The 27,435-nt window shown below is 41.5% G+C and overlaps 1 protein-coding gene and 1 long non-coding RNA gene across 2 annotated transcripts; both read right to left on the bottom strand.

The window, feature by feature from the left end:
- Positions 1-784: 784 nt before the first annotated feature.
- On the bottom strand, positions 785-20,542 carry LOC134205838 (intraflagellar transport protein 140 homolog). The gene is made up of 5 exons (XM_062681457.1): positions 20,244-20,542; positions 13,714-14,087; positions 13,432-13,653; positions 12,344-13,344; positions 785-3,504 (listed from the first exon to the last, which is right to left on the bottom strand). Exons 1-5 carry the CDS (start codon positions 20,388-20,390, stop codon positions 824-826), a joined length of 4,425 nt encoding a protein of 1,474 aa, XP_062537441.1. The 5' UTR covers positions 20,391-20,542; the 3' UTR covers positions 785-823.
- On the bottom strand, positions 6,908-7,412 carry LOC134205848 (uncharacterized). The gene is made up of 3 exons (XR_009978210.1): positions 7,275-7,412; positions 7,135-7,213; positions 6,908-7,053 (listed from the first exon to the last, which is right to left on the bottom strand). It is a non-coding gene; the product is annotated as an uncharacterized LOC134205848 (long non-coding RNA).
- Positions 20,543-27,435: the final 6,893 nt, after the last annotated feature.

Here is a 27,435-nt window from a genome sequence, read left to right as displayed (position 1 = left end):
TTCATAGTCTCCCTGTGAGGAAGTATTCTTACACAACATTTTTATCCGGATAGAATGGAGGGTGATAAATTCGTGAGCGCCGGATCGCCGGATAATTTAATTTTAATCCACAAATTTTCCTTATCGTCACCTCACCAGATAAATTTTACAAGCATATTTACAAAAATTTAGGACCGCAACGGGATTCGAACCCAAAACAATTTTAAAATGTTCAGAACGACCACTAAAACCACACCACCACATGAATTGATTGAAAGCGAGGGAAAACCTGCTGTATTGAACCTTCTGCTTATCGTGGCGCATCATCAGATTCAAACAGCTTGGAGAGGCAAAGTAAGCTGCATTTGATTTTCGCGAAGCATGGGAAGGAGGATAACAATTTTTCGCATAGGTACATTTTCCTCAGTGCACCATCGCTTGTGCCGGAGTTTATCGCACTGTAATTTATCCAGATAAAATGCATGGTGGAGTGATCAGTTGTCGCGTGAGTGAGTGATAAATCCGAACCCTGGGAATAAGTAACAATTATAGGATTTGTGAATAGTGACAGAGGCTGAAAAACCGAACTAAAAGTTAATTCAGGCTTTTGGACATAGAAAATCATAAGATCGAGTGATCGACAATAATGATCGTAGATTTTATCTCAGGAAATCGAAAAGAACTTTCGGAAACCCAATAATGTAAGTAGCAGTGCGAATAGAGGGATGGCCAGAGAAAAAGAATGAAAACAATTGAGGAAGTCATCAAAAAATAATGCCTCAACATCAATGTTTTGCACAAAACTACAAAACTACAAAAACTAATTTTATTCAACACTCAAAACCTAATGCTCAAACTCCTCCTGAATCTCCTCCTCGTCACTATCGATGGTCACCGTCGATGAAGTTAGCGGCCGTTGCACCCTGGACACGCTCACATACGGTTCCAAGTTGATCCCCGTCTCTGCCACCAGCTTGTCCAGCAACGTCTTCTCGATCAGCTCTTGCTGGTACCAGTCCGATTTTTTCTGTGCCAACTGTTTCAAATAGTATAGCGCTTCCGAGTATTGGCTCGTTGAGACCAAACACTCGACCAGCAGTGCCAACAGATCCCAAACTCTGACCGGTGGAGCCACCTGCTCTTCCAATTTGACCTTCAAAATTTTGATCGCAGCTAGAAATTCTCCTCGTTCAACAGCATCCTGCAAGTCGATCACTTTTCGGACTTCCATCATAGCGCCTTGTAGTGTATCGTTAATCTTCTGTGACGGTGGAGTAGCTCTCGATACACATTTGCCTGCTTCCTGGAGTGCCTTCAGAGCCTTATCGTAGTCACGAAACTCATCAATCTCAGCCTGAGCGCAGTTCGCATAGAAGTTCGCCAGCTGATTATAGGCCTGCCCTTTGGTGTAGAACGTCACAATATTTTTCAATACCTTCGAGTCGCTTTGCCAGTTCAGTGCCTGCAGATAGTTTGCTGCCATTACATATACTTCCTTTTGGCGAGACATACCGGCAAAAAAGATGATCTTTTCCGTGTCACCGGACTTTAATAGACTCTTCATGGCTCGTATCTTGTCTCCAGCTTGTGTGAACTTTTTCGTTGCTGAGTGGTAATCTCCTTGCTCCTGGAGAACTTCCCCAAGTTTGATTAGGATTTTTACTCGCAGTTCGTCCGAAACTTCGTCCTTGTTGGGGGTTAAAAGTTCTGCCAAGCTCTCTGTCAACGGGACTGAATGGTCGGAAGCCACCTGCAGAGCTTTTTCCAGCTGTCGAGCGTTTGCCAACAGTTGAACTGCTTTGTAATTTTGTTCGATGCCTATGAAAAATTCGGCACAGCGAGCGACCAGCTCAGGGTCCGAATTAGAGTCCAATTCCGAAGCAATCACCTGTAGCGATTCCGGTTGTTGGGACTTGAAAGCCATCTCCACCGCTTTATGAAGCATACCAGCACGGTGATACAATTCGACAGCCCGGCGGTAGTCTCCGTTTTCCTCGAAGTACCCGGCTGCCGATGCTTTGTCTCGAGGCCGAGCTGTACAAGCGACCGTCCAAAGATCGTCTTGTAGATCGTTCTCCTTACATATTCTTACTGCGTTCCCATAGGTTTGCGCTCGAGTGTAAAACTGTATAGCTTCTGAGAATTTTCCGCTATTTTCGTAGTATCTGGCAAGGTGATAGCAAGCCGCACGATCCCCACTGTTTCGAGCGATTTCATCCGCCTTTGCGACTTGCCCGATGAAGCACAAGATTCTAACTTGTGAGAACCAGTCTTCGGATTTTTGGTAAATCTTGAAAGCGCCTTCCATATCTCCACTGCTTTCAATATACTGCGCCCACCATTTAAGTAGCTCAGGATCTTTTGTGTTTTGCATGTACTTCTTGAGTGCCGTTGGGTCGTCGATGAGGAGCTGACTAACATTATGCATTAGATTGTTAGTTTTCTCGTAGTACTGAATCGCTTTTTGAGTCTGACCATTTTCTTTTAACCATTCCGCGTATTTGTGATAAGTGTTCTTCAGGTGAACCCGATCCAAATGTTCAGCGATTTCCAAAGCCTCATCAAACCTTCCCGCTGCTTGATACATCTTGTTTAGTAAATCGTATCTCCCAGCTTTCTTGTAAAGAGCTTCCGCTTCCGGTATCATGTCTAACTCAATGGCTAGGATAGCAACTCTACTGTCATGTTCTAGGGTAGGATCTTCCATAGCTTTGCGCAAGGCTCTCACAGATCTAGCGCGCTTCAAGTGACCTAAGCATACCTTCGCTACATCCAGCCGACCTGTTTGAACGCACAGCTTGGCCAAGTTTGTCCAAACCGTGTCCGATTTGAGCGATCGAATGCAGCTGAAGGCCTGATCCATGTTCTCCTGGGCCACATTCAAACTGAAGTTCAACACCATATTCCTCGTGGTCAAGTCGCAGTCTTCTAAACCTTTAAAATCTCTCAGTGGAATGCGCTCGATTTGGTTGAGTTTCAAAATCACTACGTGAGGAATGCAAAGGTTAATGAGCTGTTCTCCACTGCTCAGCTCGATCAATTCCAATTCTTTGAGTTGTGACTTCTGATCCACAAATAATATGTTGATTTGAGACTCTGGAATGGTACTGCCCTTACCGGACAATCCTTTCTGCCCCTGTCCGGGAATTGGTTTCGTTTCGCATGCCAACATCCTCGGGTCGTCCATGTCCCAGAAGAAATCAATTGGCAAGTGCTGAATTACGCTATTCCCACCAGCTCGACTGGAGAACTCATAGTATTTAATATTATTACTCTCCAGGTTGTACAGATAGAGCTTCCCATCTGGTAGCAGCTGTTCGTTGGCAATGGTAAGAGCCAGATGGGTTCCGGCAGAGTTGGCCTTGGCCGAAATGATTTCGCCAAACTTTTCGAACAGATCATAGGCACATTTTGGTGGTTGGACCAACTTCATCTCGTGGCGAGAAATGTCGAACAATTTTAGGTAACCATTCAGGGTAAACACGGTGAGAAAGTGGCCGAGGAGATCCGCTCCAATTGGTTTACCTGTGGTGTGGAGTAACAAGATTTAATTTAGAGAACTGTGGGAAACTTGGATACGTAAACATAGGGGAAGGTGAGTAGACTTGATCCCCGGGGAGACTTGATCACCCCCTGTTTTATCGAAAACTAAAGTAGTTTTGTTCTAGCGTATTTTTTAGTATAGGTCCTCTAGACAAATGACCTTTATGTGGAAGTTATTTTTTGGATTGGCAACCTTGTTTATCCTGCAGGGCGATTTGTGTGTTTTGACCTTCCTAAAGATTTTTTTTATTGGCCTCGCAAAATTTGAACAACTATTCATAGAAATGACCAAATACTTTCGTTTTTTCACAACACAAAGCCATAAATATGCTTCATGATCTGTACTGATGAAAATGTCAACATTCCATCAAAGTTTGAAGGTTTTTGGATTTAAAGTTATTGCATCAATATAGGGATACTTTATCCCCCATTAGTCACCCATACAAAAATTTTACGAAGAAATTCAAAAAAACATAAATCTGTTCTCAGGCTTGTAATTTTTTGAAGATTTGACAGATTTGATGAAGGGTTGGCAGGAAAAAATAATTATTGCGTAGATATCATAGAAAGGGGATCAAGTCTCCCCAAATTCAATAACAAAAATGCTTCAAGTATACACACAGCAATTCGAAAATTCCGCGTATTTTGAAGGGAAAATATTTTTAAAAAATCTGAGGGCACCTTTCTACTTTTATCGAAGGAAGTTCTTGAGGAGGGATCAATTCCCCCCAATATTTTAAAAGTCGATTTTTGACAGCACTCTAAAAAGTCGAATGTGTATCAATAACAACAATAATTTAAGGACTGGTTTACATCAGTTAAGTCAAATTATATATTTCTTAAAGAGTATGTTTATTTATTTTTGGCTGTGATACATCGGAAATCAGAAAAGGGGATCAAGTCTACCCAGTCTCCCCTACGCTTATTGGTTTTTCTTTAGTTGGGATTCGCCAATTATGGCGAAACCTGCAATTAAAAAGCAGCAAAACATCAATATGTGGTGTCAAAACCGCTTTGACGGTTCGTTTTAATTTTTAGTGGTAAAGGTTTTCCCCCTTGTACAATGCAAAAAGTGCAACATTTAGTTATCCAAGTGTAGTGTTTCGCTCATTAAGAACAAATCTCACGGAATCCTCGCGTTTTTAAGGGCACAAAACTCAGTACGGAAGCAACGCACAACTGTCATTAATTATTTCGACATAGTTGTTTCATAAGAACCGAAGTCGCAAATGTAAACAAATCGAGTTTATGACATAGATCGAACCTCCTGGAAATGTACTATATGTAGCATATTAAAAATAGTACAAAATGTTGTTTTTTTGCTGTAAAAACAGAAAAATACAAAAGGGCGATATTACATTTCCGTTGGATTTTTTTTCTTGTTGCAATTGCGCCCCGTTCTCTCCATGGCAGCAAAGGGGCTAAACTGTGCTTCATTTTTGCATTATGACATTTCGTTCTTGCACTTGCACCAAAAACACATGTGAGCAAAAGGGCTAAACAAAAGATATTTTAGTTACTAGATAAAGATTGTCGCTGTCGTCGCTGTCCGGAACATCTTTTGCTGGCGAGGATAGGGGAGCTAAATGTCAAAGAAGGAAAATCCATACGATTTGACAGGTATGTACCACACATGTTTCGGACAGCAGAACAAAGGGAACAGTAGCGACAATCTTTATCTAGTAACTAAAATATCTTTTGGCTAAACGGTATTTTGAAAACACATCGGGGCGATGCAAACAGGCGATATTTATTTAATAGGTTGACAGCCCGGCGTGGAATTTGGGCGAAAAGGATGTTGTCAAAAACATTATGGCGCATTTCTGAAGGGCGCAAGTGTACACTGTTAGAAAAAAAGGACGACAAGCTCTTTAATCATATTTTCAAATCGAAATCAATCCAAAGTAAATTTTATTTATATGGGGCTTCAATGATTAGATGTGGATGTATTTCATGCAAACTATTAACCACAGACAAACAGACGTAACAGCTTGAATATTTTTCTGAAAAATCCATAGTTCAACTCCTCTACCACCATCTTGCGAGAATGTTACACGAAACAATGATTCGTATAACATTGTCACCAGAAGGCGCTGAAGTGAAATGTCAAACTCAAAGGATTACGACGCTAGTGCCTCTAGTTGTGAAACGCACAATCAATCAAATTCAAATTCATCGTTGAAGTCATGGTCGATTGTAATTTCTCTAGTGTTACGTCTGTTTGTCTGTGTATTAACATTTAAAATAACAAAAGATATTTTAGTTACTAGATAAAGATTGTCGCTGTCGTCGCTGTCCGGAACATCTTTTGCTGGCGAGGATAGGGGAGCTAAATGTCAAAGAAGGAAAATCCATACGATTTGACAGGTATGTACCACACATGTTTCGGACAGCAGAACAAAGGGAACAGTAGCGACAATCTTTATCTAGTAACTAAAATATCTTTTAAATAACATCTAATTTTCGAACTACAATTGAAAACATGTCATGGAACATTGGAACCCATTTTTCTCCATTCGAGCTCATTGCGACATTGGCCCTTATGAAACAACTGTGTCGATTTTATTACAGTTCTGAAGAAATAAATTTCGAAGAGTATTCAACAGAAACTCGACAAGAACTTTCCGTGTATATTCCGAGGGTTTTCCTGTAGAAATTTAGAACAATTTCTCGTGAAAATTCTGACGAGTTTCCAATGACGAATTTTCTGCTGAAGGCTTCTCTTGGTAATACCATAGATTTGTCTAAACTTCAGAGTAGTTCCCGAGGAAAATCCGAAAATAATTACAATTAATTGCATAGTTATTATTCGGCAACTCGGCCGCACAAAAACCTTTTTTTTTTGTTGAATATGTGGGCTGTGCATATGCACAGCACATGTTTCGAAATGGACAAATTGAAATGAAATTTGCGAAAAAGAATCCACGTGATATTATATATTATATCTATGGTAAAGGCTCCGTCAGACGTTGCAAGCAACCCGCATAATCATGAATTGTAAGTGGATTATTTCTCAAATCATTCATGATTGTAATAAACTTTTACCCTATTATTCTGTTTATTGTACATATTTAAGATACACTAACCTCTCCATAAATGGTATTTACAGTATGGTTTGTTGTTATTGGCAAATCGACCATATGAGTAATAGGCGGTTAAGTATAATTACCGTATAAAAAAGGATATTTTTCAGTACATTATTTTCGTGATACATCATGTGGTATGGTCCATTCATAATCCGTGTTTCAAATAAGAACAATATGGGTTGTAATTTATAAACCATAGAATGATATATGAAAAAATGACGCACCGTATCCCATACCTTTCATCAGAAGGAAACATTTCTAAATTACTCCACATATTAAATAAAAAGACTTGTATTTTACACTCACATTGTAAATTTCCACATTAAATTCATTTGTTTTCCGTGAAAAATTATGTTAATTTTACAAATTATTGAACATTTATATCAGCAAGTTCGGCATTGTTTATGATCCGGGAAGCCGCATTGAAGGAGAATACGATACTGACCTGCAGAATACACAGAAGAGCAACCACTGGATATTCAATATGAAGAGTATATCTAATAATATTATATGCAAAAATACTTACCAAATCATGTTCAAGAAAAATTGAGTCGGTTCTCCAAAAGGTATTTGCTTCCATTTTCTTCCGCAATAGCTGTTGAGAACTGTGGAAAAATTTTATTATTCAACAGTATTTGAACACAATATGCAAATTTCATTACTTACCCTTGTTTTTCAGCACGAGAAATTATTTAAAACTGGAGAAAGAACGATTCAAAATCAATCTGGTTCTAGTCAACCAGTTTTTTTTTGCACAACAAAACCAATGGCAACAACACGGAAAAAATGATTCTGCGGGATATAAAAAGTTGAACACTCCACTCGTCGTAACGCTTATTGCGTTTGTATCATTGGATGATATTATTTCTAATATATGTGCGGAAAAGCAAGGAAACAAAGCTAAATTCAGATGATACATAATTATTCCACAGCAATATTTAATATTGTTGATATTATCAGTTATAAGTCATTCACAGTATATTATCGTTTTTCATGGAAAGGGAGGAAGATAAAGTAATATAAATAAACAATGAATTATGAGATTACTGCATATGGTATTGTGGATTAAACATGATGTATAGTATTTATTCTACTTCAACATATAGTTACATTGTAAAGCTACTATTATACAATTAGTAACAGTATTCCTTGGTGAAGATGAACTTTAACAAGAGTACTGTAAATCGTTTTCAATTATGCGGGAAATCACTCGTGCGAGCGAATGATTTCTGAGAGCACTCGCAATTGCAGTCACACGTAGCAGTTTTTTACTTCGAGCAAATGTCAGATTTACTCTCATGCAAATATAAACAAAAACGAAAAACTTGTTTTTCGGCCACAAAATCTAATTTCATTTCAATTTTTGCAGTGCAACACTGTCACCTGAAAACGTTTTCACTTTTGCGAGCGAAAAATTTGCTAGTGCTGCACTAGCAAGCGCAATTCCGTTTCTGCGAGTTGAAAACTTTTAACGCTTAGGAGTCACACATTGCAAGTGAGCGTTTGCTTACGAGTTGTCATTTGTTTGCATGCAATCACTTTCAGTGTAGTCAGACAGGCAAATTTTTGACAGATGTCACTTTTTGCGAGCAAAATGCTCGTTGCGAGTGATTTGCTTGCAACGTCTGAGCGCACCTTAAGAGTGCGTTTTTCACTTGTCTTGCAATAAGGGTTCTACCACAGATAACAGATATTGAGGCTGGCATCCGATACGTGTGTAAACATCCGCAACCGTTAATTCAAATGTATTTTAAATTGGGACCGCGTTTGGCAATCGATTGGAGATGGCGCAAGGATCATTGTTATTAAAAACGCAGCCCGAATGCAGCTGTCAAATACATTGGCTGCGTTCGACGGTTGTTAATCCGCTGCGTTCGTATGTACTGCCGCAATCAGTTGAGTAGATGGCAGTAGTGGGCCAACGTTTATCAATTCAAATGTTTACACAGGATTTTCAATAAAATTTGTTCTAGCCTAAATATCTGTTATCTGTGGTTCTACTAAAACGAATCTCAATAATTTCAATATGTTTTCCACTGGGCAACATAAAGGAAAAGTATATGAATCATCAACATTGATTTGATATGCAGAAGTTTGCTTCATAAGGGCCACATGATCGATTAAAAACTAAGTGCGTACTCTTCCCCCACTCTACTCTACTACTATTTTGTCATTGTTGATGCTTACTCCAAATGGTCTGAAATTTTCCGCGCTCGATCCGCAACATCTACAACTTTGGATATTGCGAGAAGATAGAAAAATTCGAACGAGGGTCCGACGGTCGACCGTCGGAAAACTGTTCCGCAAACGTCAAATCACATGATGCACGGAAAATAATGTTGGTTGATTTTTTCGGTGTGAATGTTGATTATTGAAATCAAAGAAAATATGCAACTTTAAACGAGTGTTACATGCCGCTATATATTTTAAATAACCTTTATGGTACTTTAAAGGCATTTCGGAACGTATTTATGCGATTTTGGAACATTTTAGACTTCTCGAATATTCTTGATATCAAGGAATATCAACACTTTTCGCACAGTGCATGTCATTTGAAGTTTCCGACACTCAGTCTTCTTCTTCTTCTTTGCTCCGCAAAATTAGAAGTTTTCTCTGTTCTCGCAATATGCAGCGTGAGACAAATTTCCCGTTTCGGTAATCCTGATATTTTGGTTTTGGCTAATGGCACGCAATTCACCAGCGAGTAGTTTCAGATGTTATGCTGTGAAAAAGGTTTCACCACAGATAACAGACATTGAAGCTATAACAAATTTTATTGAAAATCCTGTGTAAACTTTTGAATTGATATACGTTGGCCCACTACTGCCATCTATGCAACTGATTGCGGCAGTACCTAAGGATGCAGCTGAATTTCAACCGTCGAACGCAGCCAATGCATTTGACAGCCGCAATCGGGCTGCGTTTTCAATAACAATGCTTACGAGTTGTCATTTGTTTGCATGCAATCACTTTCAGTGTAGTCAGACAGGCAAATTTTTGACAGATGTCACTTTTTGCGAGCAAAATGCTCGTTGCGAGTGATTTGCTTGCAACGTCTGAGCGCACCTTAAGAGTGCGTTTTTCACTTGTCTTGCAATAAGGGTTCTACTAAAACGAATCTCAATAATTTCAATAATTTTTCCCCTGGGTAACATATAGGAAGAGTATATGAATCATCGACATTGATTTGATATGCAGAAGTTTGCTTCATAAGGGCCACATGATCGATTGAAAACTAAGTGCGTACTCTTCCCCCACTCTACTCTACTACTATTTTGTCATTGTTGATGCTTACTCCAAATGGTCTGAAATTTTCCGCGCTCGATCCACAACATCTACAACTTTGGATATTGCGAGAAGATAGAAAAATTCGAACGAGGGTCCGACGGTCGACCGTCGGAAAGCTGTTCCGCAAACGTCAAATCACATGATGCACGGAAAATAATGTTGGTTGATTTTTTCGGTGTGAATGTTGATTATTGAAATCAAAGAAAATATGCAACTTTAAACGAGTGTTAAATGCCGCTATATATTTTAAATAACCTTTATGGTACTTTAAAGGCATTTCGGAACGTATTTATGCGATTTTGGAACATTTTAGACTTCTCGAATATTCTTGATATCAAGGAATATCAACACTTTTCGCACAGTGCATGTCATTTGAAGTTTCCGACACTCAGTCTTCTTCTTCTTCTTTGCTCCGCAAAATTAGAAGTTTTCTCTGTTCTCGCAATATGCAGCGTGAGACATTTTTCCGTTCCGGTTTTCCTGATATTTTGGTTTTGGATAATGGCACGCAATTCACCAGCGAGTAGTTTCAGATGTTATGCTGTGAAAAAAGTATCACAAATATCCGTACTGTTTCTTACCATCCACAGTCCAACGGTCAAGCAGAATGCTCCGTCGATTCCCTCAAGCGTAGCCTCAAAAACTTAGATAAGGAGGAAGGTTCACTTAGATTAGAGTATTTGCGCACATTCCTTTCAATGTATCACTCCACTCCAAATCGGAATACACCTAAATCAACGTCTCCAGCAGAAGCGTTTCTCGGAAGAAGCTGGTAAGAGCGCATGTCAACCAAATGCGTCCTCGCTTCTTTTCTGACATTCCAAAGCAGAAGATACAGCAGCTGCCTTGGGAAATCAGTTTTGCCGGATAAAAATGAAGTTCATGTTCTCGCCAGAATTCATATATCAGACCTATTTGAAGTCTCTGACCCGGTACAAGAAACATCTTCTACAAACCCGTTCCCGCTGATTGAAGTAATGGGTCAAACACAATTGATACGTTTGCGTGCGTTTTGACAGTTTTCCCATCAATTGTGTTTGGCCCATAACTGAAGAAGTTCAGCCTGAACCAGTTCCCGTGTCAGCTGATCCATTTGACAGTTCTGTACGTCGCTCCATGCGAGAATCTAGAATCCCAAGATGGCTATCTTCGTATGCCATGTTCTAGGAGGGGGAGATCTAGCAGGCCTATCCATTTAGGCTGTGCCTTCAATTCAAGATTTATGATTTCTAGATCAACATTTGAAAAGGGCGTAACAGTCAAAATTTATTCCATCTGATTCTTCGTCTACATATATAGCTATACACGTGGACAAAGAATTAGAAATAATAAATTTTGGCTGTTATTAGATTTGTCATTAGTTAGCCGAACATTAACCAAGTCAGGTGAATTAGGTAAAGCACAGATCTGTGGTAAAGTCAAGACAAAATTTTCAACTATCCAACTCCGTGGTACTTATGAGGGTGTCGCTAAGTCGGTGGCCTCTCGTTAAGTAAGTACTACATCAACACTTCCTTCCTCTCCCTAGTTACGGTGAAGATGGGCGTGGCCAGGAGTAGTAATTCTCATGCTTTTGTTATTTTTGTTTAAGACTGGAATCAAGGACCACTCCCCTTCTTGATTTCTGATAGCATTCTAGATAAGGATCTCAAAAGTAAAACATGAGTATCACTAGTGTCCAATCTACGAATTACACCGTAACAATGCTAATGCTAATGCTAATGCTATAGCTCTCCCGCAAACCAACACCATCAATAGGTAGGTGAAGGATTCCGCTACCTGTTGATGGTGTTGGTTTGCGGGAGAGCTATCAGATTCGTCAAATCGTCGTTTGAATCTTTGTTTACAAAAGCAGATAAGTCATTTTGAAAATTAAGTTTTGAAGTAAAGGTCGGCTACAACAATCCACAACCGGACGATCGCAAACGTCGACTGTTCCCGCCAGGAAATTCCTACTGCTGCTTCTACTGACCGTTTGACCGGTTGCCGGTTTTCGTTCACTGTTGATGGGATTTTAATCTAGAGATGCAGATATGTGGGCTTCAGTTGCTGGTGGAATAACGATGACACTCTATGCCGAGGGAAGTCGAGAAATATTCCAACACGAACATTTTCTGGACTGGACCGGGAATCGAACCCAGCCCCTTCGGCATGGTTTTGCATTGTAGTATCGTATCTTTCCACTAGGCGACTTGCTCTAGATCTTCAAACAAATCGTACAGACAAAGCTGATGGTATTATTATAATTTCTATGTGAATCGAAATAAATGTAAAAAAATACAGAAAATATGCCGCTTTCTATCTCGAAATTATGTCATAAATAAATGTCACTTATAATTCTTTGCTATTGATTTCAAACCTCCTTGTTTGATTTGACTAAAATATATTCGGTGATTTGAAAAATAAACAAGTAGAATTGCAAAACCACGTATTACTAAATTTCTTACCTTCATTTTCGTTGAAAAATATCTCCTGCAGCACAACCCCGCTGAGTGAGTAAATTTTCACCTGCTCCGCTCCCAGCGTAACCACGTTCTGCTCGTACAGGTAAATTGCCACACAATCAACGCCGAAACTGCCGACATACGTGATGGATAGTGCATCGGCATCTTCATCACCGCCCGTCGCCCTAGACAAGGACGCCGATGACAACGTGGGCCCACCTCCGCTCACTCGATAGACGGCCACCGTACGACCATTCGTTACGACAAGATTTATTTCGCTCAACGCAAGATGGATGATGGAATTATCGCTTTTCATCACGGCCGTCCGTCGCCCGGCTTCACCTCCATCACTCCCGACCGGGGTCGCGGATAGGGATAGATTTTGCTGCACCAGAACCAGTTCGTTTGACTTTTTCTGGGTGGCCCACAAGGTTCTGGTGTGACAGGAAAGCAGTGCTTGTTCCTTCAGAATAAACACATTGGACAGACAGTTTACCATCATGCAGGGTCGATTAGTATCCGTAATGCCCCAGGTGAGACTTTTAATGGTTCCACGAACGGGGGTCACATTCGTAAGCTGCCACTGGTTCTCCGGGTAGTCGTACGACCTGTTGATATTTAAACGTCGCCAGGTGTACAAATTGCCTTGATTTGTTCCAGCACTTAACGTTTGGTTGTCTTTGCAGTATGCAACACACGTGAAAGCCTCTACGACGGGACTTTTCATTGGTAAGTTGTTTGTGGTGAAATTTGTCCCACTGTTCAGTTCCATCGATAAGACGTAATTATCATTACTTTCGATATCCCAAATTCGTACCGATAAATCCCCAGTGAGGATGGCTAAAGCGGCCCCTACTCCTGCCACCCACGTGATGGCACTTTTATTGCCGGATACTTTTACCGAACCGGACAGCTTAACTCGATCCAGCTCGGCGATTTGCCCATTACCGTCCACCTCATAGTGGCCTATTGTTATGTCTTCCAACAGCAGTACGATGGAGTCCCTGTGTGGAAATGCGATTAATTCAGAATTTTCTTAAACAATCAGATTAGTATAACAATTATGTTTTCGTTGATTGTTCGATACTCACTGTCTCGGATGCCACAATATTTGTATGATAGGAATACTATCCCCACGGACAATTTCCGTACAGGTTCCGGTTTGATTGATGTAGTAAAGAACACCGGTTTGTGTACACGCGTAGAAGCAAAAATTGTCCTGCAAAGTGGTATGTCCCAAATTTCGCACGGCTGTTCTTGGCCTCCAAGTCGTAAGAGTATCCAGCGCTGCCTCATCACCTGCCACTGCCGCCCTACAAAATCATAGAACAATTTACAGTCAAGCATTTTTCGAAATCAAATCTCGTCCCTACTTTGCCAAACTAGTCAACTCTCTGTTGCTGGCGCTTTCAATGGACTTCCGGAACGTGATGTGCAACAACGGATCACGCAGGTCGTGATTGAACATGGTCAAAAACTGCCCGTGCCCATCGTAGCGCCATCCGGTCAGTACTCCCATGGCGTCTGCCGTTATGACCCGGCCACCCTTCTCACTGAACTCCAGCAGTACGATCGGCGACTTGTGCGGCCCATTGATGGTGGTAAAGTCACGCTTTCCCTCGAACCAGGCGTGAATTTCCCCATTCTCCCATCCACTCAGCAGAATCTTTTTCTCCGGATGCCACGTGAGTACCGTGGCCTGCGACGTTGAATGCACCGGGTAGGTTACGTTTCGCAATGGGATACCCTAAAAAAGTAAACGTGGTAGGCTTTGAATTTTGATTCAGTTTCTAAATTAATCGCCGCACCCATAACCGGTCACATCATCTTGTTTTCAAGCTTGCCGATTTGTCACGAAGAGCGTGGATCCCGAGAAGTGAACCCAATCACCAACCCATTATTCAAGAACATCATCTACTAAGGTGGCGACGAGAGAGCCGTAGGCGGAGTTGGCTTCATAGTAATCAGTTTGTAGCAGAGAAATAGCATTTACAGTCAACTTTCGCTCATTGGGCTAAACTCGTAGCCCATCTAGTGAAAGACTTTCGTTAGTTGGGCAGTTGGGCTGAGATTTCATCTGTCAAATCATCGAATACAATTGAAATTCAGAGCTGCGAAAAAGAAAAAAACCAGCCGTTGAACTCATAATTTGACGTCCATCTTCGTTTTAAGTGGGCTACAGCCCAACTAACGGGCCCCCAACGAAATCGTAGCCCATCTAAAGATAACCCAACGAGTGAAATTTGACTGTATCGTTGTATTATCGAAATAGGCCTAATATTATGAACCATTATCTAATAGAATTACAAATTCAGACACACAACACACTGGCAACCCTGTTGTACCAAGTAAACAAACCGGATTTTTCGCGGTCCTCTTTTATCGATTTTTTCCGTTATCTTCGAGTAGTTACTCACGAATCGGCATCCTGGACTCGCAGAAAGCTCCCCCGGATCCGGACAATCAAAATGCGGCCGCCGTGAAGCAGCAATCGACCATCCGGAGCCATTCCAAGAAAAGGCAGAAGCACGGCCTAGAGTGCGCACATAACCTCAACGTAGACAACAACGACCCAAATCTCCACCCCCCGGGTCGAAGAGCCCGTACATAGACGAACAACAACAGCAGCAAACCGTCGATAACAACATGACGAATATGCAACCTCCACCCCCGGAGGAAAATCCCTCTGGAAGCAGGAGCGGTAACGGCACACCGCAGCACGTACCTAATGTCGTCGTGAGTAACCAGTTTGAGGTGCTGCAGACCCAAAATGATGATATCTCGGACGAAATGCCAACACTAACTCCGAACCCGACTACGGCAACTCAGGTCCCCAAGAGAAAGAAAGTCCGAGTCCCTCCGATTTCGATCATCAACAAGACAACCAGGCAGGTGCGAGAGCTAATGTCAACAACCAACGTAGCACAAACCGAGTACCAAATGAAGGCGACCAAGACGGGAGTACAACTTTACTGCACGGGAGAAGCGTAGCGCTCCAGCAGTCGGACATCCAATTCCACACCTACACCCCTGCCGCCGAGAAGCCAGTGAAAGTTATTTTATCGGGTCTGCCGGTATACGAAGTTCACGATCTGGAGACAGAGCTTACTGCACTGGGGGTAATACCGACAGAAGTGAAACTGTTTTCGCGCAAGGCTGATGGTCTGGAGGAAAGTGCGCTATATCTCCTCCACTTCGTGAAAGGAGCTGTAAAATTATCGGAGGCCTTCCTTTCAAGAGGCTCGGAAGCCTCCTTTCAAGAGGCTCGGAAGCCTCCTTTTAAGAAGCTCAGAAGCCTCCGTTCAAGAGGCTCGGAAGCCTCCTTTCAAGAGGCTCGGAAGCCTTCTTTCAAGAGGCTCGGAAGCCTCCTTTCAAGAGGCTTGGAAGCCTTTTTTCAAGAGGCTCGGAAGCCTTCCTTCAAGAGGCTCGGAAGCCTCCTTTCAAGAGGCTCGGAAGCCTCCTTTCAAGAGGCTCGGAAGCCTCCTTTCAAGAGACTCGGAAGCCTCATTTCAAGAGACTCGGAAGCCTCTTTTCAAGAGGCTCGGAAGCCTCCTCTCAAGAGGCTCGGAAGTCTCCTTTCAATAGACTCGGAAGCCTCTTTTGAAGAGGCTCGGAAGCCTCCTTTGTAGAGGTTTGGAAACCTCCTTTTAAGAGGTTTGGAAACCTCCTTTTAAGAGGTTTGGAAACCTCCTTTCAAGAGGTTTGGAAACCTCCTTTCAAGAGGCTCGGAAACCTTCTTTCACCTCTGGGATTCCGTGGGAGGAATTACTTCCACTGGTACAGTGGCCCAGAAAACGCAGCAAACAATTACTCACAATTATCGAGCCGAAAACTAATCAATTAATCGCCACAGCTGCTTGCCAGAATCGTAGGCTCTTCGATTTACGGTTTCCCTCACAGCTTAGCCACCTTATTGTATGTAATGCGTTCAACTTCACTCGCGGGATTGAGTTTCGGATCAAAAACAGAATTCGTCACTTTCTTTCAGCAATTTATTGAAGCGTATACACCAATTGGGGGAATAAAACACTATAAGCCCGATTTTAACGTTCACCGTCCGAGGTTTATTTTCATACTAAAAAACGTTACTGTTGGACGTCGGTTGGATTCTACCTCTCTTCTCATTTCAATTTCGTGGTCTGACTGACCTGCTGACCACTACATAGCCAGTGTGCACGTAGGAGAGTAGAATTAATATTTGATCGGTGATCATGATTGATCTTTAGGGTGGATCATACTTTTAAGTTATTTCAGTTGCAAATGGAATTCATCTTAATTTAAATTTAGTCTTTAATCTAATATTATATACAAATTCATTCATCAGGCTCGGAAGCCTCCTTTCAAGCTATCTTTGAAGAAGCTCGGAAGCCTCCAAAGGTCATCAAAGTCTTATAGAAAGCTTGATGTGTAAATTTAATTTGAATAGCAAAGTTTTACAGAATAACGAAGATTTCATACAACATTTTGAAGAGCCATATATTGAGTTAATTTTCAGGTCCGTTTTCCATATATCTTCTGAGGTTATTTTCATTTACAACAAAAACAATTGGGGTACCTCAATGAATGTAAAAATTCGAAGGGGTACCTATCAAGGAAAAGGTTGAGAACAGCTAACCTGAATGATTAATGAAGAAATTAGGAATTCTCGAAAAAATCCAAAGAAGTATGATGATGGATCGAAGGGCTTCCCGGGGAAATTCCTGGCAGAATTCCTTCAGATGTTTCAGTACAAATCTAAAAATGTATATGAAAATTCAATTATTGGAATTTGTTTGGTAATTCAATTGGAAATTCTTTGAAGGATTTTTCTCACAATTCCTACAATATTTCCTTTCGAAATTCTTGTCCCAAATCTATTCATGTTGTTTTTCGGAAATTCTTCCTGAAATACATTTAAATACTTTCAAATTTTTTCCAGTAAATCCTCAAAAAAAATTTTTGGAACTCCTCCAGGAATAATTAAAAAAAAATCTCTTTGTAGTTGATTTAAATACTCTTCCAGAGAAATTGCAATGTAAGATTCCTTCCTAAATTCATGCAGGAACTATTCTGGATTTTTTTTGAAAAAAAAATCATGCGGAAAATTATGGAAGACTGAGGAAATAATAAAGGAATTTTTGGAGGCGTTTCTAAAGGAAATTTCAAAATATTTCCTGAAGAAACTTCGTAAGGAATTTCTGAAGAATTCTCGAAGAAACTTCCAAAATAATTTCTAGATGAAATTTACGAAGGATTACTAAAAAATCTAACGGATTTTCTGAAAAGATTCCTGAAAGAATGCGCAAAGGAAGTTACGAAGGAATGCCTAAAAGAATTTTCGAAAGAAATCCTGGAGGAAGTTCTGAAGAAATTCCTGAGAAAGTACTGGCAGAAGATTTTTTTTGAACATCTGGTTACTCTATTTGCGTCAGAAAACTGGTTTCTGGCTGCTCTGTTTGCTAGTTTGTTTTAATTCTGCGCTCCGTTTCACGATGTTCCATTTTTCTTTTCTCGATTCCACGTGCTAAATGACGTTTGAACCATTTTTAATTTGAACGATGTTCAAACTAAAGAGCTGAGCAGAATGGATGCGTTTGCGTTCGTTTGACAGTTTTCCCATGGTAAAACTGTCAAAACGCACGCAAACGTATCCATTCTGCTCAGCTCTTAACGGGATTCAAATTAAGAAGTATTAAGGTGACACGGGAAGCACGAACAATCATCAAATCGTCATCATTTCATCATTGAATGCTTAATTTTTTTTCTACAGCAAATATGATTTTGGAAAAGTATCACCGGCGCGTGCTTACTCGCAATGTACTTGCTGATATATTTACATTTACATCAAACAACTGAAAACCGAAATACGCCGCTTCAAAATTACGAGGTGGCAATGCTAGAAAGAGACAAAAGATAGGAAAAATAACACGGTGTGTAGTGCCTCTCCCCGAGTCAACTTAAGATTGAAAACAATCATATTACCGGGGGTCCACGGTATTTACATAGGAGTGGCCAATACCCGAAAAATTAACTTTAATTAAACGGAGTTTTTGTTTGTTTCCTTGGGGGATTTTCAACATCTATATTTAGAATTGTCAGAGTCTATTATATAGAGTTGCGCAAAGAGGATCTTCTTACTCTTACTCTGAATGATGCTCTTGTTATTATGTTGAAAACTTTCATTTTTGTTCAACCCTTCAACCCTTTTTAATTCGATAACCAAAGTCACCTACAGAGTGCAAACACGTGAGTTTCTTGTTGCAACTTTATTGGGGGGTGTATTGAAGTTTTTTGAAGCGGTTTCTAGAACAAATCTAATACATTTCAATTCATGAGTTTTAATTCGCCATAATAATCATCAGGCGATAACAATACTTCCGCCTTACCAACAATCATTTGTTTACTTTGCTCGATAGGTAGACGTTTTGACAGTTCAATAGATAGATTTGGCTTCACTCTTTGCGTAACTCTATATATAATAGACTCTGAGAATTGTAATTTAGAAATTCCAGAAAACCCTTAAAAATTTCATTCTGTTTAAAAGATTAATAAATATCTGTAAAGACGTGATTTCTAAGACCTAAAATTGTCAAGGAATTTCTGAGATCATAAAAATTCCTTATAACAATATACATCCTAATAAAAAAAACGATAACAATTTTAGAACAAAACTCATTCAAACTGCATTTTATGAATCCTAGAATTCAAATAAAATGTAAACAATTATCAGAAAGATTGTTTAAAAACAGACAAGAAGTTGATTAGTTAATTATAGCTTTTATTTGGTCTGTCGAAACAGAACTAAAAAAAATCAGCGTTAATCAAATTCTCGGTTCTATCTGATTCCCGGTTCTCCCGGTTTTCCCGGTTCAGTCGAGCCACCGTGGTACACACACATACATATTAGACCTCTTCATGTTTTCAAAAAGTATCAAAAATTCAACTGGTCAGCCCAGCATCACAATTCTTATGCTAAAATAAGACTCTTGTCAAATTTTCTGCTAATTCTGATAAAATTTCGAGGTGGCTCAAGTCAATTTAGTGTTTTTGAGCTATTTTCAATTTTGGAAAAAAATCTAACAAGAGATATAAACGTCGAAAACTATCGCAACAACCTCTATACGGAAGCTTTTGGTGTGCTCTACAAGTCTTGTGAACATTGCGATTCGTTCCGTTCACGTTTTGTCCATGTTAAAGTGATTTTCAACCTTTTAAGTGCATAAAAATATTGTTTCCCCCACAAGTCGTTGTTCTACAAAATTTTTGAGTTTATGACAAATGATTGTTAATTTATTGTATTAATATTCCTCTTTTTTCCCTGGAAATTTGAGTAATACAATTGCCCATGTGCGATTTACCGTTAAATTCTTAAAAATCAGAAGCTGAACATTTGTCACAAATTTTGCACGTTAGGATTTCTTCAAACAAGTTGTTCGAATGATAGTTGCGATAGTTTTCGACGTTTATATCTCTTGTTAGATTTTTTCTAAAATTGAAAATAGCTCAAAACACTCAATCAACTTGAGCCACCTCGAAATTTTATCCGAATTAGCTGAAAATTTGACAGGAGACTTATTTTATCATAAGAATTGTGATTCTGGGCTGACTGATTGAATTCTTGATACTTTTTGAAAACATGAAGAGGTCTAATACATATATACACACATACATACATACATCACACACGCAGATATCACCTCAATTCGTCATGCTGAGTCGATTGGTATATAACACCATGGGTGTCCGAGCCTTCTATCAAAAGTTCGGTTTTGGAGTGATCCTATAGCCTTTACGTATACTCAGTATACGCGAAAGGCAAATCGCACACACATACACACACACAGACAAACACACACACACATTAAGAAATTCTAAATTTCTTAACCGGTAAGAAGCTATCTTGAACAATTTGTGTAACACTCACCGTATCGTCGAAGATGGTCACGGAGCCGCCACGTTCATTGCTATAGGAAGCGACTGCAAAGATCGACTCGTTCGGATGCCAGCAGCTAACGGTACTTATTGCTTCACTATCCAGAAACTGGACTTTGCTATCGAAATAAAGCGTCATTTTCTACCGCAACAGCACACACATTAATTTTGATCCATCAGGGAAAATTCATATCGATTTAACACCATCGATTGACGATTACAGAAACAGTGCACGAGTCTTCATTCATCAAAACTTTTGTTTACACACAATCCGTTGCCATGGTGCTATCGGCGTTGTCTTATATATCTACAACGCATACGACACTTTGGCTGTGGGCTGCAAACAAATTGATATTTTGCAATACATATTTGAGAAAATTGAAAATTTCATTTGCGTTCATAATTAATTTGTAAAAACACCAAAAAACTAAATGCATATGTTGAGCTAAAAAGTTTGGTGTCTTTTTGCCTTAGACCTGCTGGTAACCTGGTAACTGGTTACCCAGCTGGTAACTACATGCAATGCATTCTTGTTGCTAGGTGAACATTTTGTCAAAATTTGTTCACATTATGACCGACTTTTGTATTGAGCCAACATTATATCCTATAATATATACATCTATCATTCCATGAATCATGAATGTCTGGACTAGACTACATACCAAAACTTGATCAGCATCTCTTTTATCTCTGACATTTTTAAACTTATTCGGTCTGGGGTCCATAGTGCGACATGGCACGTGATATGCTCTTCGGTGTTGCCCTGTCATGAATACATACCGATCAAGTACTCGATCACTTATGCTGAATACATTCCAGTTTCGTACATCTGCTGGAAAATCCTAAGCAGATAGGTATTTAATTATTTATCTTAGCCAATAAGCTGGCTATTATATTATATCAAATCAATTAGAATAAGCTTTGAAATAGTGTTCTATCATATATGTAGCTTCAAAACCCAATCTATAACGAGAAACGTAAAGATATGTGAATCGAATGGACATGCAGCATGTTGCGTTGCGGCACAGGGTGTCGTTTCCAAAGCGCCATGCCGCATAAATATGCACCTGTTGCCTGTTGCTCGTTGTACGTGGTTGTACATAGCAACATATATAAAAGATTCGACCAAGAAGCATAACAAAACAAGAAAAGGTTTGATTGGGTTTGATGTAGGGTATATGGCTCAAACCTGAGCCTAATATTTGCGGGATTATTTTGAGTATAATAATTCAGATGAGTTATCTGTTAGCTGCAGCATTAGAGAATAGTGTAAACAGCATGGTGGAAGAGAAAGAAATTACACCCGATTCTTTTTACACGGGGATGCGTGCAGTGTGAAAAAATCCGTGTAGAAATAATCCGTGTTATTTCGAGAAACCGTGTAAAAATAATCCGTGTTATTTCGAGAATCCGTGCAAAAAAATCCGTGCTATTTCGAGAAACCGTGTAAAAAAGCCGTGTAAAAATATCCGTGTAAAAAAAGTAACCGGGTCTTTGTTAATCTGGGGATGCGTTCCGTGTAAAATAAATCCGTGTAAAAAAATCCGTGTTATTTCGAGAATCCGTGTAAAAAATCCGTGCTATTTCGAGAAACCGTGCAAAAAAAATCCGTGTTATTTCAAGAATCCGTGTAAAAAAAGCCGTGTAAAAAAAATCCGTGTGAAAATAATCCGTGTAAAAAAAGAATCGGGTGTATTATATCAGAAAGAACCCCATGGTGGAGTTCACTGTTGTCGGTGAAGAGGAAAAGAGGCCAAGCACATTCAATATTTAGAAGATACAATAATCAATCGAATTGGAAAACGTATCAGTGGAAAAGAAATAATTATGTCCATATGCGTTGCGTGATGCTAAAAGAAGAGCCATTCAGCAAGAATTTCAAGTATGCCAAGGTGATTCAAAAAGTTATGGAAATCACTGAAAAAACTCTTTAATCCAACTAAACATTCAGACAGAGGAATTCAATTTAGTGATGACTTCGTTGATAGTGTGAAACAGATTCTTGATAGCATCCCTGACCCCAGATTACGTCGATACCGAAAATACTCAAAGCTTGGATAGTAGATAAGCCTCTTTCAAAAGCGTGGATATGACCCGATTAAGAAAAACGATAATGGAATTGAAGAATTGTGAAGGAATTAATAACGTCAATACTTCGGTAATGATCGACTCTTTTGAGTCTATAAAATATAAATTTATCACCCTTATAAGCATGCCCCTGAATAGAGGAGATTTTTTTCAGGGTGGAAAAGGTCCTTGGTGCTACCGCTTCCAAAAGTTCCCAATTACAGGAAGATAGAAGATAGACGGCCTATAAATAATTAAATATGTTACCATTATATGAGAAAGTTTTGGAGATAATCGTTGAAGAAGAGCTGATAGATTTTAGGTATAGATATCACATTTTATTGGATGATCAATCGGGATTTTGGAAACAACATTCATGTGAAACTGCGTTAAATTTGTTATTGTTAAAGTGGAAAAATGCTCTAGAAGACAAAAAAGTGATCATCGCTATGTGTTTGGATTTAAAAAGAGCGTTTGAAACTATTAAAAGAGAAAAAATAATCGGGATGCTGAACAAGATCGGTATTTGTGGAAAAGTCTATGAGTGATACAAAAGTTATGTGTCTTTGAGATCACAGGCCACTCTATTTGAAGGGCAGGAATCGGAGTGTAAATGGATTGATATAGGAGTCCCTCAAGAAAGCGTACTGGTCCCGTTTCTTTTCATATTATACATAAATAAATTTAAAGATATTGTTACACTTTTATTATAGCAGACCGTTTTAAAGGTCAAGAACAATAGGAAACCGAAGGAAGACGTCAAGGGCCGAAAAGAAGGCCCAGGCGAATGAGGGTAGCATGAAGTCTAGGGTAGGCGCCAATCGCTCCAGGGGCGATGCCCTACGGCGAATCGATCGAAGAGGTGGAATTGACTGCAGCCCACTCGATCGCAATTGTGGAGGAGTGGATGAGTTCCAGGAAGTTAGAACTGGCTCACCACAAGACTGAGGTGGTTGTTGTTAACAACCGAAAGTCGGAGCAACAAGCGGTGATAAGGGCAGGCAACTGCACGGTCACCTCTGAACGCTCCATCAAACTCTTGGGGGTAATGATCGACGATAAGCTCACCTTTGGTAGCCACGTCAATTACGCCTGCAAGCGTGCCTCCACAGCTATAGCGGCATTGTCCCGGATGATGTCCAATAGCTCTGCGGTTTATGCCAGCAAGCGCAAGCTTCTGGCTAACGTTGCTCTGTCCATACTGAGGTATGGGGGGCCAGCTTGGGGCACGGCCCTGCGTATTAACTGCTACAGAACGAAGTTAGAAAGTACGTATAGGCTCATGTGCCTAAGAGTTGCGAGCGCGTACCGTACCGTGTCGCACGATGCACTTTGCGTCATCACCGGTATGATGCCTATTGACATCGTTATCGGTGAAGACATAGAGTGCTTCGAAATGCGCGGCACGAGAGGCATCCGTAGGACTGTCAGGTTGGCCTCAATGGTCAAATGGCAGCGTGCGTGGGACAGTTTCACTAAGGGTAGATGGACACATAGGTTGATACCGGATGCGTAGGTTTAGAGGAAACGGCGGAACACGTGTTATTCGTGTGCCCGCGTTTTCGCACAATGCGTGACCACATGCTTGCCACATGTGGTCTGGACACTACCCCGGACAACCTAGTCCGGAGGATGTGTAAAGATGAAGTTGGCTGGAACGCCGTTTTATCGGCTATCGTCCAAATCGTCTCGGAGCTACACAGAAGGTGGCGCGTGGACTCGAGGAATGGCTAGTTCAGGCGCAAATAAGAGGTGGTCCAAGGGTTCGAAGTCGGCTTCATGGGTCATACCGGTGGTCATGCTCTGTGGTCGAACTCGATCCTTTTATCGAACAAGTGGCCGCTCGAAGAACAACATGGTATCGTCGCTTTCGCGGCGTCGGCCAACCAGGCGGGTTCCGAGCCCGAGGACGGAAAGGGGTCCTCGTCAAGGCTGGGGCAGGCGTAGGCCTCGCGTCGGCAAGTTCCTCTGTGTGCTGGCGAATAGGCCCTATCGCAGAAAGGTCAATTTGGGGTGCACGCGGCATCATCATTCTTGATACCAGTCGTGCAGAGGGAAGCAGGTGCGAAGTCGACCCTTCCCACCTTCCGAGGACATAGGGCGTGGTAAGGCCACCTGGAAAGCCGGCAACGCGCTGGCACGATACCATGGTGTTCTTCTAAAAAGCGAGTTACGATGTTCGGTGCTGCAAGGACACGCAGCTAACCTCGAGGGTGCGTTGTGCACTGGCCCCCTTTGAAGCATTACTTTCTGGTTGTACCGAAGGGACTATGGGCTTGGCGGCAATGGAAACGGTTTAGCGGGTCGGGGATGTAGTCCTGCCTCCCTCGGTGATCCCTAACCCCGCACTTCCTGGTCAACCCAGGATGTCTGTTGAGCAGATTCCCCCTCCATTGCTTAGGAAGAAAAAAAAAGACCGTTTTAAAGCACCATATGATATGATGAAGCTAGAGCTAAATAAGTTAACAGACTGGCTGATAATGGAAAAAATGTTAAGTACCTTGGAGTTATGGTCGATGAGACACTAAATTTTAATGAACATGTTGATTACACTATACGTAAAGCAGCTTCCATATATGGAATGATTTCATTTCATTTATTTAGTTCACATCTAAATAGATAACACTGAATCAACAATTTGACGCCACAGTACACGGTTCGAGGCCGCATCTCTCCATCCTCGAATGCACCCCACGCTCGCCAAGTCGTTTTGCACCTGGTCTGTCCACATCGTTAGCTGTTCTCCACGCCTTCTCGTACCTGCCGGATCGGAAGCGAACTCCATCTTTGCAGCGTTGTTGTCCGGCAGGGTTATTGCAACATGCCCTGTCCATCGTACACTTCCGGCTTTAGCTACCTTCTGGATGCTGGGTTCGCCGTCGAGCCATGCGAGCTCGTGGTTCATTTTTCGCCGCCACACGTCGTCTTCTTGCACACCGCCAAAGATGGTTCTAAGCACCCTTCTCTCGAATACTCCGAGTGCTTGCAAGTCCTCCTTGACCATTGTCCATGTTTCATGTCCGTAGAGGACTTCCGGTCTTATCAGCGTCTTGTACATGACACATTTGGTGAGGTAGCGAGTCTTTTTTGACCGAAGTTTCTTCTGGAGCCCGTAGTAGGCCCGACTTCCACAGATGATGCGCTTTCGTATTTCACAACTAACATTGTTATCAGCCGTAAGCAAGGATCCAAGGTAGACGAATTCCTAGGCCACCTCAAGGGTATCCCCGTCTATCGTAACATTGCTTCTTAGGCGGGCCCTGTCGCGCTCGGTTCCGCCAACGAGCATGTACTTTATCTTCGATGAATTCACTTCCAGTCCAACTTTTGTTGCTTCACGTTTCAGGCGGGTGTACAGTTCTGCCACCTTTTCAAATGTTCGGCCAACAATGTCCATGTCATCCGCGAAACGAATAAATTGACTGGATCTGTTGAAAATCGTACCCCGGCTGTTACACCCGGCTCTCCGCATGACACCTTCTAGCGCAATGTTGAACAACAGGCACGAAAGTCCATCACCTTGCCTTAGTCCCCGGCGCTATTCGAACGAACTGGAGTGTTCGCCCGAAGTCTTCACACAGTTTTGCACACCATCCACCGTTGCTTTGATCAGTCTGGTAAGCTTCCCAGGGAAGCTGTTCTCGTCCATAATTTTCCATAGCTCTACGCGGTATATACTGTCGTATGCCGCCTTGAAATCAATGACCTGGTGCGTTGGGACTATAGATAGTAGAATCTATAGATGAGCGAAAGCATGGCTGAGTCGATTTTTTTGACCGTGCACTCGCGCATATGACGTCACAGCCCTTAACATTTCCATTGAAATCGTGACGTCATGCTCGTTTGGAGACACGTTTGACAGTTCGTTTGGAGACAGAGGATTCATCTTCGCTCATCTATATATTCCACTATCTATAGTTGGGACCTGTTATTCATGCCATTTTTGAAGAATTTGCCGTGCAGTAAAGATCTGGTCATCAACGGCCACCAACGAAGCCGGCTTGATAACTTCCCACGAACTCATTCACTAATGGTGACAGCGATGGAAGATGATCTGGAATATCACTTTGTAGGCGGCATTAAGGATGGTGATCGCACGAAAGTTCTCACACTCCAGCTTGCCGCCTTTCTTGTAGATGAGGCATATAATTCCTTCCTTCCACTCCTCCAGTAGCTATTCAGCTTCCCAGATTCTGACTATCAGTTTGTGCAGGCAAGTGGCCAGCTTTTCCTGGCCCATCTTGATGGGCTGAGCTCCGATACCATCCTTACCAGCTGCTTTATTGGCCTTTAGCTGTTGGATGATATCCTTAACTTCCCTCAAGGTGGGGCTGGTTGGCTTCCATCGTCCGCCGAACTGACGTAGTCATCTCCTCCGCTGCATTGACTTTCACTGCCTGTACTCTCAGCTATTTTAGCACGACAAATGCTGGGTAAAGCGTACCATTGGTACTTCGCGTACCTGAAGGAATAAAATAGACCCCATTTTGCGGTCCTTAGCCCCTTACCTAGCAACTGGCCGGGATACGAGCAACTTTAGGGAAGATCGGGTAACCAACCCCGGTGGGAACTATGGTCGTATGCTGACAGGGAAGGGGGGATTTGCTCCTCTCCGGAGGTGCAAATCTGATCGAGCGTCTGTTCCCCATGTTAGGGGCGGCTGATCATCGTCCGAGTGCCAGCGAGGGACTCTAAACTAAACTGTACACACCATGTTGCATCGTGTCAGCATCGAGAAGGCAGCCCCTTCAACGCGATGTAGGTAGCGCAACCCTGGTAAGGTAGCCTACCGAAGATTCTACAGTTACCAAGAAAGGCAAAAGTAGAGCAAACGGATTGATTCAACGGCAACAGATCCGGTAACGAATAAAGGACAACGATTGGAAAGTCGGATCTTGGAACGTGAGAACTTTGAGTGAACCCGCACGTGTTTGGCTCCTGGCTCGTGAGCTGCAGAAGGTCGGTGTGAGTGTGGCAGCAATCCATGAAATACGGTAGCCCAGAACTGGAGAACATGAATTCCGGGCGGTGGATCCCATAGCGAACACTTCATTCAAGTTTCAACATTGCACTCGAAGGCCCTATTAGGAGATCTGGCGTGCAGAAGAACGGCACTA

This window comes from Armigeres subalbatus, chromosome 1 (assembly GCF_024139115.2).
Source record: "Armigeres subalbatus isolate Guangzhou_Male chromosome 1, GZ_Asu_2, whole genome shotgun sequence".
Classification (NCBI taxonomy): Eukaryota; Metazoa; Arthropoda; class Insecta; order Diptera; family Culicidae; genus Armigeres; species Armigeres subalbatus.
This window is presented reverse-complemented; position numbering and strand designations above follow the sequence as displayed.

Bases quoted from the DNA above. Each gene is read 5' to 3' on its own strand.
- LOC134205838 (XM_062681457.1), bottom strand. From the start codon at position 20,390: ATGACGCTTTATTTCGATAGCAAAGTCCAGTTTCTGGATAGTGAAGCA. The intron at 14,088-20,243 runs GTGAGTGTTACA...TTACTTTTTTAG, and splicing joins TGACCATCTTCGACGATACG to GGTATCCCATTGCGAAACGT. The intron at 13,654-13,713 runs GTAGGGACGAGA...ATGATTTTGTAG, and splicing joins GAGTTGACTAGTTTGGCAAA to GGCGGCAGTGGCAGGTGATG.